The sequence below is a fragment of the Motacilla alba genome, chromosome 3 (assembly GCF_015832195.1).
Source record: "Motacilla alba alba isolate MOTALB_02 chromosome 3, Motacilla_alba_V1.0_pri, whole genome shotgun sequence".
Classification (NCBI taxonomy): Eukaryota; Metazoa; Chordata; class Aves; order Passeriformes; family Motacillidae; genus Motacilla; species Motacilla alba.
The window spans coordinates 65,664,048-65,677,403 of NC_052018.1; the positions used below are offsets into that span (position 1 = coordinate 65,664,048).

Consider the following 13,356-nt stretch of genomic DNA (forward strand, 5'->3'; position numbering starts at 1 on the left):
GCAACAATAATGACAGTAATAATAATAGTAATAGCAATGAAAAGGAAAAAAGAGAGAGACTAAAAGAACCCAAGAAACAAGTGATGCACAGTACAATTGCTCACCTCTCACTGATCAATTCCCAGCCCATCCCCAAATGGCAACTGGTGGCTCCCGGCCAACTCCCATTAGTTTATAAACTGAGGATGTTGTTCTGTGGTGTGCAATATCCCTTAGGCTGTCCTGGCCATGCTCCCTCCCTTCTTGTGCACCCGCAGAGCAAGGACTGAAAAGTCCTTGACTTGGGGCAAGCACCACTCAGCAAGAAGTAACAAATCATTGCATTACAAACATTATTGTCAAAGTGAACCCAAACACACGGCACTCATCAGCTACTAAGACGAAAACAAACCCTGCCCCAGCTGGAACCAGGACATCTAAAAGTTAGTGTGCTATGGTGAGCACAGATGTATACATAATCAGCAAAGCTCCTTCTTTAGAATTTAGGTATAGAATGACCAGAACTTATTTATGTAATAAATACCTTCCACTAAAAAATTCCAATTGTTACAGGATCACATTTATGTCATGCTTCTGATTTAAATATTAATAAATGACCTTATTGAAACGAGAAAAGTTAACCTTAACTTCTTCATCTGGTTAAGAAAATTGTAGCAGTAGGACAAAAATATAACTCTCACCACTTGCATCACTGCAACAATTCAGACAAGGCATACTTTCAAAATTAAAAACCCACCTCAAGAGAAGTAATCACCCTTTGGGACAGAAGGCCTACCCTTCTTTTCTACCCTCTAAGAAAGAAGGCCTTGTGCTTATGTATTTTTCACATAATTTGATATATGGGCATACACAAAACTTAAACAATGTAGAACAAAAATTCATGAAAACTTCAAGGGTTTGCATTCTAGAAGACAGATATGAGAAAATTAAAGATTTGCAGGCCAAGTTTTTGCAGTGTTTTAGGCCTAAAATTAAAACATCAGTATCAAAAAAATACAGACCGGTTCTAACCCTAGTTAGCACTGGAGATAAACCCACCCTGCAGAATTTTTGTATTAAAAACAAACAAACAAACAACAACAAAAAAAAACCACCACCAAAATTGGAAGCAAGTCAAGACTATAATTTTAAGCATGAAGTGACCTTAAAGTATATTTAACATTTTAATAAAGCAGCAAACGGCTGGCACACTTAAATCAGATTTTGATTCTGATGCCTCGGGCTAACAAGGAAGAGATGTACCCAGCAAAAACCAGAAAGCTTAATCTTATCATAAGGTTCAGAAACTGGTATTAGGACTCTCTTTCCTGAAAAGCAAAAGCTTTCTTTCATTCAAATGAGTGGTGAAGGTGAAGAATGATTTCCAAAACAAAAAGAGGAAATTATACGCTTATATATGGCAGCCATCAGTGCCTTCCTCTAATCCTTTTAAATCAAAGGAACAATCCCAGAGCTTGTCAAGGGAAATGACAATACTGAAAGACATTACGTTTCTATATAGTCATGAAAACTATATATATGACTTGTAATGTAAAGAAGGCAATTAGAGTGCACATGTGGGGTTATTAATGATCCAGCCAAATAAAAAGCACCAAGAAAGCATTCAGCTTTATATACATTCAAAGGGGTCCTCTAATTCATACCCCTCACTTTAGGAAAAGAACAGAAAACTAGAGTATTTGCAAAGTATAACTTTGATCAAAGAATTTGATATATAATGACATTTATCTTTATGCTTGCTAAAAGAACAGTCTTCAAATCTCATATTTTTAAGCATAATAAATTGACTTCAACATAAACTAAGTCCATCCAGAATTTTACAGGAGAGCAAAGACTGCAATATAATTTAAAGTAATTTTTTTAATGCAGTTGTATTTTTTTGTACACACCTTTCTTGTTTTGTTCATTCTTTCCGAGATTCTTTTTCAATATTAAATGGTTCAACATACCACGGGGATTTTGAAAAGGATGCTAGGAAAGTTTATCCCTCTCAGTTACTTATTAAACAAAGAATATTTAATTATGCTTTCAACCACTTCAAAATGTAATTCAGTTACAGAGGTCTCATCTTAATCTTTTTTACATTTGAGAAACAGATGGCATTGTACTATCTAAAAATTCAGTTTCTCTGATGCTTTTCAAGTACTCTATTTAATTCCTTCAATGATTGAACTACAGCTCTGCTACTGCATCTGCAGTAGGATCTTCCTTTTCCAGACTGCAGAATAACAATATCTGCACTAATGAAAACAGCCTAGATTAATGGAAAACTTGTCGCCTCACATATGGTAGTAAATAAACAAATTCCAAAACCATCTTTGTATAAAGAATTTATTCTTCTTAAGAAAACTGAGGGTAAATGGTATATGATGAAAAGGTAAGATGGCAGAGAACATCTGCCTGAGCAGGCAGATTTGGCTGAGACTCAGGGAAAACAGAGAGTTTATGACCTTTGGAAGAAAGGGATGTTCAGGATGACTACAAGGATGTTGTGAGGTTACTGTATTAAATTTTGGGTCCCTCACTACATGACAAGAATGACATGGAAATGCTGGAGCATATCCAGAGCAGAGCAATAAAGCTGGTAACGGATCTGGATCACAACTCTTATGAGGAGCAGCTGAGGGAGTTGGGGTCATTTGGACAAAAACTAGATGAGGAGGGGACCTCAGTCCTCTCTACAACTACCTGAAAGGAGGTCATAGTGAGGTGGGGGGTCAGTCTCTTCTCCCAAGTAACTGAACAAGAAGAAATGGCCTCAAGTTGCACCAGGGGAAGGTTAGATTGGGTAACAGGGAAAAATTTCTTCCCATAAAGGGTTGTCAAGTATAAGAACAGGCTGCTCAGGGAAGTGGTTGAGTCACCATCACTGGAAAAATTTAAAAGTCATGTAAATGTGGCACTTAGGGACATGGTTGAGTGATTGACTTGGCAGGGCTGGGTTAAAACCTAAATGATTCAATGATTCCATATTAAACATTTTATCAGTTTTTTTCAGAATACTTAATGCACCTATGCTATGCTTGCCATAACACAGACAAACCTCCTGCCACAAAGTCTCAAAACCATCTAGAAGGATATTAACAGAATTAACTGAGAAAAGTAGGGAAAAATATATTAAAATTAAATGTAGCAGTAGAGAGGTCATATCCCTTATTGATGTAAATTCCTTGAGCACAATCCCATCAGCATGAGAATTTGCTCATCAGTGGAGGAAACAAGAAGCTTCATCTTGGAATGTTATTGTATAGATTTCACTTCAGATGGATATTGATTAGTGTTAAAATATTTACTTAGGTGTAATTTTACAAAACCTCAACTAATTCTGTTTAAAAACAGGTGGAATTTAAACTAAATTGTTAGAAACATTTAAGAGAAATGCATTAATCAGCACAGAATCAAGGCTATATTATTTTATGCCACATCAGTAAGTTCACGCTCAAAAACTGTTAGGAAATGAAACTAGTTTCACAGGGCATAATCACCTGGGATCCTCCTTCACAAATATTTTTCATTTCTGTGACATGTTTTTTCTGAATTCAGAGCAGAGCATAATGCACACTATGGACTTACATAGTGGTTTAGTGATCACGTTTTGTTCTCTAACATTTTCAGGATAATTCTTTACTATTGATTTGGTTTCACTAACACTGAACATTAGGTTGATGCATTCACTGAGCTATACACCTACATACTGAACTGCAACCCTGCTTGCAACAGTTAGCAAAGAGGCCATAATTGTTTTCTTCTGCATTGTTTTCTGTTCATATATTGAATTACTACTGAAACTCCATGGCCTAGTCTGCTTGCAAGCTTTCAGTTGTTCTTCATCTCCGTTATGCTGAATAATACATTTAAACATTGCTGACACCATTTCACCAATCATTCTCAAAGCATTAGTAATACATTAAGCTGCACATGCCTTTGTAGGACTTGACTGGTGATCTGCAATCATTTATTTCTGTTCTCCATGACAGCTATTTTACTTTGTCACTTACAGGGCACTCATTGGCATGAAATCCAGACTCTATTATTATTTTACAGCACATAAAAACATACATGCTGAAAAACAGTCTGAATCTTTACCAGCTGGCAACATAGCTCCTTTACGAACCTGAGCTGCTTGCACAGCTTCTGCAAAGTTAAGGCAGGACAACCCTACTTCTCAGGACCACATTCTTGCCCCAGCAACTTTGAGAGGCATGTCTTCCCTTTCAAAAAGTGCCTCTTATATTGTAAGCTACACTGAACCAGTTAGTCTCTATAAACACATCCTTTAGTGTATTGAAGACAAATGTCCCAGATTCCAGCAGAAAATTAGTTTGGACCTTAAAGCAAATCACCAGTAATCTTCTTCACAACTTCTTTCCCCAACTCTTCCACAATGAGAAGATATGCAGAGAAGACAATTGTGCTCTCTGCTATAGCATTACTTTGATTTCAGCACTCTATCATATACCTTAGACATCTCAAGTCTATGAATTCTCTGGCAACTATTCTGCTTCTAATGCATTTATGATAATGTGTTTCTCCTAACGGATTTAAAACCACTGCTATTCATTTCTAGACCTTAAACTATTTATTTTTCAGACCTCTTCTTGGATCTGATTTGTCTTGCTTTCAAACCTAAACTGGTATATTTGTGTCAGTCGGACTTAACTTTTTGGAAGGAGGATTTCTCAAGTTATATTGGCCCATCCCTTGGTATATCTCAAGTTGTTCCTCACACTTGCACAATTGTTCTTTGCAGCAGGTAAGGATGTTCAGATTTTATTCTGTTAGCTCTTCCTTTTAGCTTCTCTTTAGCCTGAGTTGCATGATTTTTATACAACTCTGCATTTTGTAATTAAGTGCAGTACTATTTGGGGTGGGTGCTAGGCTTTTGCCACAAGAACAAGAACTCTGTATACTACAGTCACTGAATCAGTCTTCAGCCAAAATTTTGAATCAACTCTACACTCAGAAATGAGACAAAGGTTGAGTTGTTTGTTTGTTTCTTCCACAAGTTTCCTAAGACATCACAACATAAAGCCATTGTTTATCATCCTGTAAATCTGTATTGCTAGTAAGCGTAATTTGGCAAACATACCTGTAATTCTAAAATGATAGGGAAGCCCATGTTTCTCAATCTGCAATGGTATATTCTCAAAACTGTCATAAAGCTGCATTTTGTAGTATTTTACATTATAACTGCTTTACAGTAGAAACGAAACAGAAATCTATTGCTGCAGTTGTGTGATAGGCCCCAACCTGGGAACAAGTTTTCCAAATTTAATTCCTGGTTCTTTTACACAGTTCCTGTATAATTCAGGGACTGTAGATCTGTTCAAATTACCCCACGAACCAGTGAAAACTGTATTTACTTCCAAAAAAGTAAGGACTCATAATATCTCTATGCTTCAGTACCTGTAGAGAAGAATTATCACCTCTAATTTCAGCATAAACAAATTAGCATATGATTAATGGCCAGATAATAGTATTGGATGAATTACCTAATACCACTGCCCGGAAAAGAAGAGCTGCTCTAGATGGCAGGAATAACTACTATTTTCCCTTACACTTACAACTACTACACAAGACAAAACTGTTTCTGTTCATCAACAATCAACTTTATTGCATTACCTGGAATTAAAAAACTGTAGAACTTTTCCATGAGTTTTTGAATCATCTGATTAGCTTTTTTGGGTCTTCCACCTCCATCACTGAGAAATTCTGGTTTACTTAGCCCAGCTTCAAGAAGGTAAATTCCAACCTGTGAAAAGGTTAAACAGTTAACAATTTATTTAACAAATAAATTAACAATTTAATTGACAAGAATATTATAAATAGAAGAGCACGAAAATAGTAACAGTGGTTTGAAAATTAGCAGGTACAGACAGATAGAATAAATCTACTAAAAACACCATGTAGAGGAAACAGAACTAAAATCTTCTGCGATTCCTTCAGGTAATACATTGTTAATGGTGAAAAAATAAAAACATATTTGTAGGAAAAAACACACTGAAAACATTACAAAAGCATGTAGAAACTATACATTTTCATCACATTATAAATACATAGCTGCCGGACTTTGTTCAGATGTTTTTATTTTATATTTCAAACAAAGAAAAAGAACTTCCAAAATGCAAAACAAGTATAATTAATGCATACCTTCAAAGCCTGAGCCTCCCCAGGTCTTTGATAAAGACCAATTATCTTTTTCTTTTGCAACCATCTCAAACCTTCCAATATTTCACCACTTAAAGTTGCTTCCACCAGAATACGTTGTTCATAAGTGCCCAGGTATTCTTTTGTTTCATTACTGTACTCTTCTTCACTTCTTTCATGAACACAGACCTGCAGCTCATCATCAGAGTCTCCTCTCATTAAAGTAAAGCTCCTGTCACAGAATTCATCAGTTAGAATTTGCTCAGAAGGCAGACGAAGAGCAAATTCTCCCAACAAAGCCTTCCAGGACTTATCTGCACGGTATGGCAAGACTATAATATTTAGCTGTACAGACACAGGAGTCAAGATGGAATAAGAGTCTTCTTCATCATTAACTGTCAAGAACTTAACAGATTTTGAGCCACTGCCTTCTTTCTGTACAAGATCTTCATCAGTGCTATCATCGTTGATAACAATGAAGGATCCAGAAGTGCTTGGAACTGGAATATGGTCCTCATTAGTTACTTCATCATCTAAAGCCACCATCTCATTTCTCCGGTCTTCATGCATATTCCAGCAGAGCTTTTTCTTCTTCTCCTCATCCACTTTGGATGGAGGTGCACGTTTCCGACGACTGCTCATTTTGCCGTTTTCTTAACGGTGCTTTCAGTATCTGCAAGGTGAAGTAAATCAGTCAACAACAGGCATTACACAATCAAATGGCCACACTAGAATTTCACTGTGCGAAATTCTGGGACACAAATACATGCACTATGCACTCGAACTGTTCAGAAGTATTAGCTCGAGAGGCCCTCCTCTTCCTGTGCCATGAGATGACGCTGGACATGAAGCATGGTCTCATCTAGACAGATCTTACAAGTTTGCCAGACAGCTGCAAAGATCAACAAGACTGCATCATTTCAGAGCACTCACTCAGAATCTTGTGGGACAGATATAAACCAAGAAGCATAGGAATCCTTCAAAGATGGGGGTGGAGGAAGACAGCAAAAAAAACCCAAACCAAACCTCCGCAAACAAAAGTGCAGAAGTACAGGAGATCTGGGGGCGGGAGTGGGGTAAACACACAGAAAATTCCTCTTTCTTCTCAAAGCCTACACAGAGCTGAAACTTAAAACTTGACACAGGGCTAGTCTGAAGATGGCACTACACAAAATATGGTTTAGAGCCCAAGCTATCAAGTTCTGTCCTTCAAAGTCCCAAATGACCTTGGGGATGACTAGTATTGAATAATTTTCAATGACTAGTATTGAATAATTTTCCCAGGAAAGTGTGCATCCTGGGCCCTGGATATCCAAACTGCTTGCAGAAGAGCCCTTAGATAGTTATTGTGCATTTCAGGGGGATCAATCAGCAAACTAAATCTAGAGCCTTACTGATATTGACTAACTGCAAACCTAAGTCAAGATGGACATCCAACTCCTTAACTGAACCTGGGCACAGAACAGACGTTGTCAATAAAATACAAGAAAATAAAGTGCAACTGCTAAATGGTATATATGAAGAAGCAAAACATAGAATATTAGATCCATCTGGGAAACTAATAACTACATAGCCAAAACCACATGCGCATAATTAAATATTCAAGTAAGTAGGAACTTTTTTCAGGAAAAGATTTTTTACAAGGAGCCTGAACACAGCAATAGGTCTGTGACTTCATATTACACTTTGTGAGTGTATTTCACAGAATCACAGAATTTCTAGGTTGGAAGAGACCTTTGAGATCATCAAGTCCAACCCATGTTCCAAGACCTCAACTAGATCATTGCACCAAGTGCCACATCCAGTCTTTTTTTAAACACATCCAGGGATGGTGACTCCACCACCTCCCTGGGCAGATGATTCCAGTATTTGACCACATTTGTGTCAATTCAGCTTGTGCATAAAACTTTTAAAGGAATGTAGGAAGATAAGAGGAAAATATTCCAAGCTACTAAATCCAGTACATCTTATCCTAAAGTTAAAGGGGCTTATGCTGGAACAGAACAGAATTCCTATTACTGAATAATTTTGTAAGGGAAAAAACCCAAAAAACATAAGAAACAAACACTAACTGATAATTCATGAAAGCCAAAGGAAATATCGTGGAATATACAAATCTTTCTGTGTTTGAAACACAAACACAGAATCAGACTCAATCAGGTTGGAAAAGACCGCTGAGATCATCAAGTCCAGCCTGTGACTGAGCACCGCCCTGTCAACTAGACCACAGCACACAGTGCCACATCCAACCTGGCCTTAAACACCTTCAGGGATGCTGACTCTACCACCTCCCCGGGCAGCCCATTCCAGTGTCTAATCACCCCTTCTGTGAAGAAATTCTTCCAAAGGTTCAATCTAAACATTCCCTGGTGCAGCTTAAGGCCATTTATTCTCATCCTGTCACAGCTGTTCGGGAGAAGAAGCCGACTCCCACCTGGCTCCAGCCTCTTTCAGACAGTTGTATAGAATGACAGTCTCCCATAATTACACAACCGATTTCAGGGAAGGAAGGGCGAGTTTTTCAAAACAACGCTCATGCACACGGAGCAATGTTGACAGCACTCGAAGCAAATCCGGACGGCGAGCACACGCTGCACTTAACCCAGAGGCAGACGGCTCCCCGCGGCATGCCGGCCTGCACGAGCACGCCAGCCGGGGCACCGCACTCTGAGGGACAAGCGGAGGGGAGCGCTCTGTGCAGCGGGGTCTGCCCGCAGCTCCAGCGGCCAGAAGACGCCCGTGCCTGCGAGGGGAAGCAGCAGCCGCGCACGGGGCAGGGGAGGCGGCCGGGGCTGTCTGCAGAGGCAGCCCCGCGGACCGCGGCTCCACCGCCGCGCCGAGCACCCGCCGACCCCAGGGCCAGGGCCGGGGCCTCCGGCACGGCGCTCCGCCGCAGGGACGCGGACAGCTCCCGGTGTCTCGAACGAGGAAAATGACTGGGAGCTCGGGAAGGCGAGCCCAGCAGCGGAACGCGATACCCTCGGCAGCCGGCACTGCACCGCCGCGATGCCGGCCGCCGGCGGGCTCTGCGAGGCCGCGGTGACCCACCGCCGCAGCCCGGTCACAGCGCGGCGGGCCCGCGGCATCCACCGCTACCCGCGGCCACTCGCACAGGCCTCGGGCTGCCCGGCCCCCTCGCCGCCGCCTGCGGCACGGCCACTGCGCAGCTGAAGACTAGCGAGGCGGAAGGAACGGTCGCTCACGGCCGTAGCGGAGGACGGGGAGTAGCCCCGGGGGCGCAGGGCGAGGGGAGCGGGGCGAGGAGCGCGGACGTACCGGAGCGGTGACGCTGCTGCCCCGGCGGCCGCGGCTCCTCCCGGCTCGGGCGGGGCCCCGCGCACCCGCGGAGGGGTGGGTGGGGGGGGGGGGGGGGGGGGGGGGGGGCGGGTCCGGGGGCCGCGAGACCGCACCGCCCCTGGCAGCGCCGGACGGAGCCCCCGGGCAGGGCGGGGGTGGTGGGGCCGGCGGGCACGGGGGAGCGCGCGCACCCGCACGGGCCCGAGCGGCAGCCAATGGGCTCCGGGAAACCTGGCATTTGCTCCGCCCCTCCCTGACGTCAGCGGAACAAAGACTGGAAGGCCGGGGAGTCGCGCAAGCGCAGTTGGGTGCACCCAGGGCGAGGGGGCGGGGCTAAAGCGACGGCGCCCTCAGTGGGGCGTGGATGAGGGCGGGGCGAGCGCGGTGTTGTGACGTCACGCCGGTGGGCGCGGCCGCGCGGCTCGCGGGCAGGGTGGCGCTGGGGGTGAGGACGTGGGAACGCGGTGGGATCCCGGGAATGCGCGGGAACTTCCTTCCGCTTGAACCTGGGAAGAATGTCACTGTGCAGGTGGCCGTGCTCTGGAGCAGATTGTCCGGAGAGGCCGAGGAGTCTGCCTCGCTAGAGATACCCGAGAACCGTCTGGTCGCAGTGCCGTGCTGTGCGCTCTGGGATGATGCTGCCTGAGCAGGGAGGCTGGATCACATGGAGCCTTGTGGTCCCTTCCGTCGTGACCCACTCTGGGATTTTGTGCGTGAAACACTTGGCAGAAGAGAGAGGACTATTCAGGCATCTGGCAAGAGCCATGGAAAGAGCGAGTTTCTGGGCTTTTAGCACTGTGAAAAGGCAAAATCAGGCCAATTATTTTTTAACAACAAATATCACTTCAGTAAAGACTACGGAGGGAAGCTGGTGAAGTTGCTGAAGGGTCTGAAGCACAAGTCCTAGGAGGACAGGCTGAGGGAGCTGGGAGTGTTTAGCCTGGAGAAGAGGAGGCTCAGGAGGCACCGTACCACTCTCTACAGCTCCCTGAAAGGAGCCTGTAGCCAAGTGAAGGTCAGCCTCTTCTGTCAGGCAACCAGCGACAGCATGAGAGGACATGGCCTCAAGCTGGGCCAAGGGGGCCTTAGGTTTGTCAGCAGGAGGAATTTCTTCATAAAAAGAGCAACCCAGGGAGGTGGTGGAGTCACTGTCCCTGGAGGTGTTCAAGAAAAGACTGGACATGGCACTTAGTGTAGTGGTACAGCTGACAAGGTATCCAGTCCAAGGTTGGATTCTATGATCTCAGAGGTGTTTTCCAACCTAAATGATCCTGTGATTCTGTGAAATGCACAGACTGACCATTGTAGACAGCTGTAAATACACAAATAGAGAGCCCATTACAGCAAGAAGGTGGGGTTCTCTTTAATAACAATTATTTCAACCATTTTTTACTATTAGCTTTTCCAGATTAATTCCTTTCTTGCCTGTGTTGATTTTCTGCCATTTTCAGCCTGTCTCAAAGGGTGGGTTCAGAAGAGCTGTTCAAAACTTGGTGTGCAGTAGCTTTGGAGTGTTGGCCCTTACCTTATGTGGTTTGGCTGTTTTAATTTGCAATGTTTAATTTCACATTCCTAGAATAAATCAGCTTAAAAAGCATCACTTAGTCCTATGTTACAACAGGAAATTGCTGCAGAACAGAGACAAAAGGGAAGACACAATCACATAGAATCATTTAGGTTGAAGAAGACCTCCGAGATCAAGTCCAGCCTTTGACTGATCACCCTGTCAACTAGATCATGGCACTAAGTGCCACATCCAGTCTTTTCTTCAAACACCTCCAGGGACAGTGACTCCACCACCTTCTTGTGAGCTGTCTGTTTCAATGTATGATCACTCTTTCTGTGAAGAAATTGCTCCCAATGTCCAATCTGAACCTCCCCTGCCACAGCCTGGGGCCATGTCCTCTCATCCTGTTGCTGGTTGTTGGGAGAAGAGGCTGACCTCCACCTGGCTATAATCTTTTTTCAAGGAGTTGTAGAGAGCGGTAAGATCCTCCTTGGGCCTCTATTTCTCCAGTCTAAACACCCCCAGCTCCCTCAGCTGCTCCTCATAGGACTTGTGCTCCCAACCCTTCCCCAGCTCTGTTGCCCTTCTCCAGACATGCTCCTGCACCTCAATGTCCCTCTTGAAATGAGGGGCCCAAAACTGAGCACAGAACTTGAGCTGTGGCCTCACAAGTACAGGGAGAGAATCACTTCCCTGTTCCTGCTGATACACCATTGCTGATACAGGCCTGTTGATTCAGTCTGTGGCACAGTGAGCAGCTGAAGTGATGTGCTTCGCTAGGAATTCCTGAAGCTACCCTGTTTTACTCTTACTACTGGTGTGCATCCCTACACATAGGGATAGGTAGGGTAGGCAGCAACTTTTAAAGGAGTGACATCTAGGTTTGTGTTGCAAGATGTGAATATCAAATTTTCTCATTGTGAACTGGCTCTCTTGATGGCAGGAGTGAGGGCAGCCAGAGGACAACTTCCACCACATTTACTGAGGTTGGGGGGGGGTATGCTGTGAGTCTGCGATAATGTAGAGTCCCTCATGGGACCTCAAAGGTGTGACTCCTCATGTGAGTGTCCTGCACCTGCAGGATGACCTGATGCTGTGAGAAAGCCCCACCAGTGACTGCTGCTCACCCTCCTCCACTTGAAGTTGGACTCTGCCAGCAAAGAGAAACAGGAAAGAAAATCATACACTTCCAGAACTCTTGTAGAAATAGTGGACAACAATTCATGCCTCAGTGAGATCTGTTCACAGACTCATTTACAGGGCTGTTCACATGGCCATGAATCTCTTAATGAGCCTTGCCCTTTAGTTAACTCTTCTATTTCCATATTGCCATGTCGTCCATTAACGATTTCCTCTCTTTTGCTTTCCTCTTCAATTTCCTCTCTTTTGCTTTCTTTGGTAGTATGATGGTCTTCAAAGATTTAGAATATAAAGCATTTGTGAAACTGAACTTTATTTTCTCATCTGTATGTTGTGAAAACTAGTAAGCAAGAGAGTAACATTTCTGCTTTCAGAGGAGGGGGAAAACACAATCGCTCAAAGAGGGTGCCTGCTGTACATGACAATATCTGTCTGAGCCTCTCTTTTTCTCTCACCCTCATTTGGTAAGAAGTATCTTTCCTGGTGCTCAGGGTAAACAACCTTGGCATGATCCTCCTGCCGAGGGAAGGAGGAGATAACTCTAAACAGGGTAACAGTCACACTCTGGCCTTCCCCAGCTCTCCCTGCCCACTTATTGGATCAAGACTCAGTACCCCTTAGAACTTTTCAACTCAAGAAGGAGAGGAAAGTGACTCAGATTCGAAAATACCCTTGGGTGGAGATGCAGTGAAACAACACTAGAGGTCCTTTAGCAAGTAATGATTTTATTTGAAGAAAAATTCACATTTGTTAATGCAAAGATGAAGGCACACAGCTAGAAAAACACTATGTTGTTAAACCTTGTAATATCATATGAGAAAGAGGAGGGTGGGAGAAAAGTAGAGAGAGAAAAGAAAAAAGAGAGGGGAAGAGAAAGAGATCATCTGTCCTGCAGCATAGAGCGTAGAGCAAGAGAGATCCTGGAGATCTCTAAGAGCAATGGAGAACTTTGGAGTGTCAGGAGCACTAGTTCTGAAGTACACTCCAACACAGAGGCACAAAGAGCTGTCCCTGCTTTGGGGAAGAAAGAGGAGCAGGCCTGTTGATTTGTCTGTAAGGTGGTTGTATTCTCAGCCTCTGTTATGAAGGATTTCAAATGTCAGTTTTTCCTTTTGGAAGAAGTGGAGGTAAGACCATGCTGCCATCACAAATGAGGGCAGGGCAGCCAATTTATTTGTAAAAGTAACAATTTATACTTAGGAACAAAGAGAAGGATTACAAAGACTGTGGGTCTAGTGAAATGGCAGAGCAGAGCCATGACACCT

General features: G+C 43.4%; 1 protein-coding gene across 2 annotated transcripts in view; it reads right to left on the reverse strand.

Moving 5' to 3' along the window:
- SHPRH (SNF2 histone linker PHD RING helicase) overlaps positions 1–9,518 on the reverse strand; it is a 46,473-nt gene extending 36,955 nt beyond the window's left edge. For both annotated transcript variants that reach the window (XM_038132234.1, XM_038132233.1), the window contains exons 1-3: positions 9,424–9,518; positions 6,151–6,820; positions 5,623–5,752 (exon numbers count right to left, since the gene is read on the reverse strand). In XM_038132234.1, coding sequence (XP_037988162.1) covers positions 5,623–5,752; positions 6,151–6,789 — 769 coding nt within the window. In that variant the 5' untranslated portion in view covers positions 6,790–6,820; positions 9,424–9,518. The remainder of the gene's footprint in view (positions 1–5,622; positions 5,753–6,150; positions 6,821–9,423) is intronic.
- Positions 9,519–13,356: the final 3,838 nt, after the last annotated feature.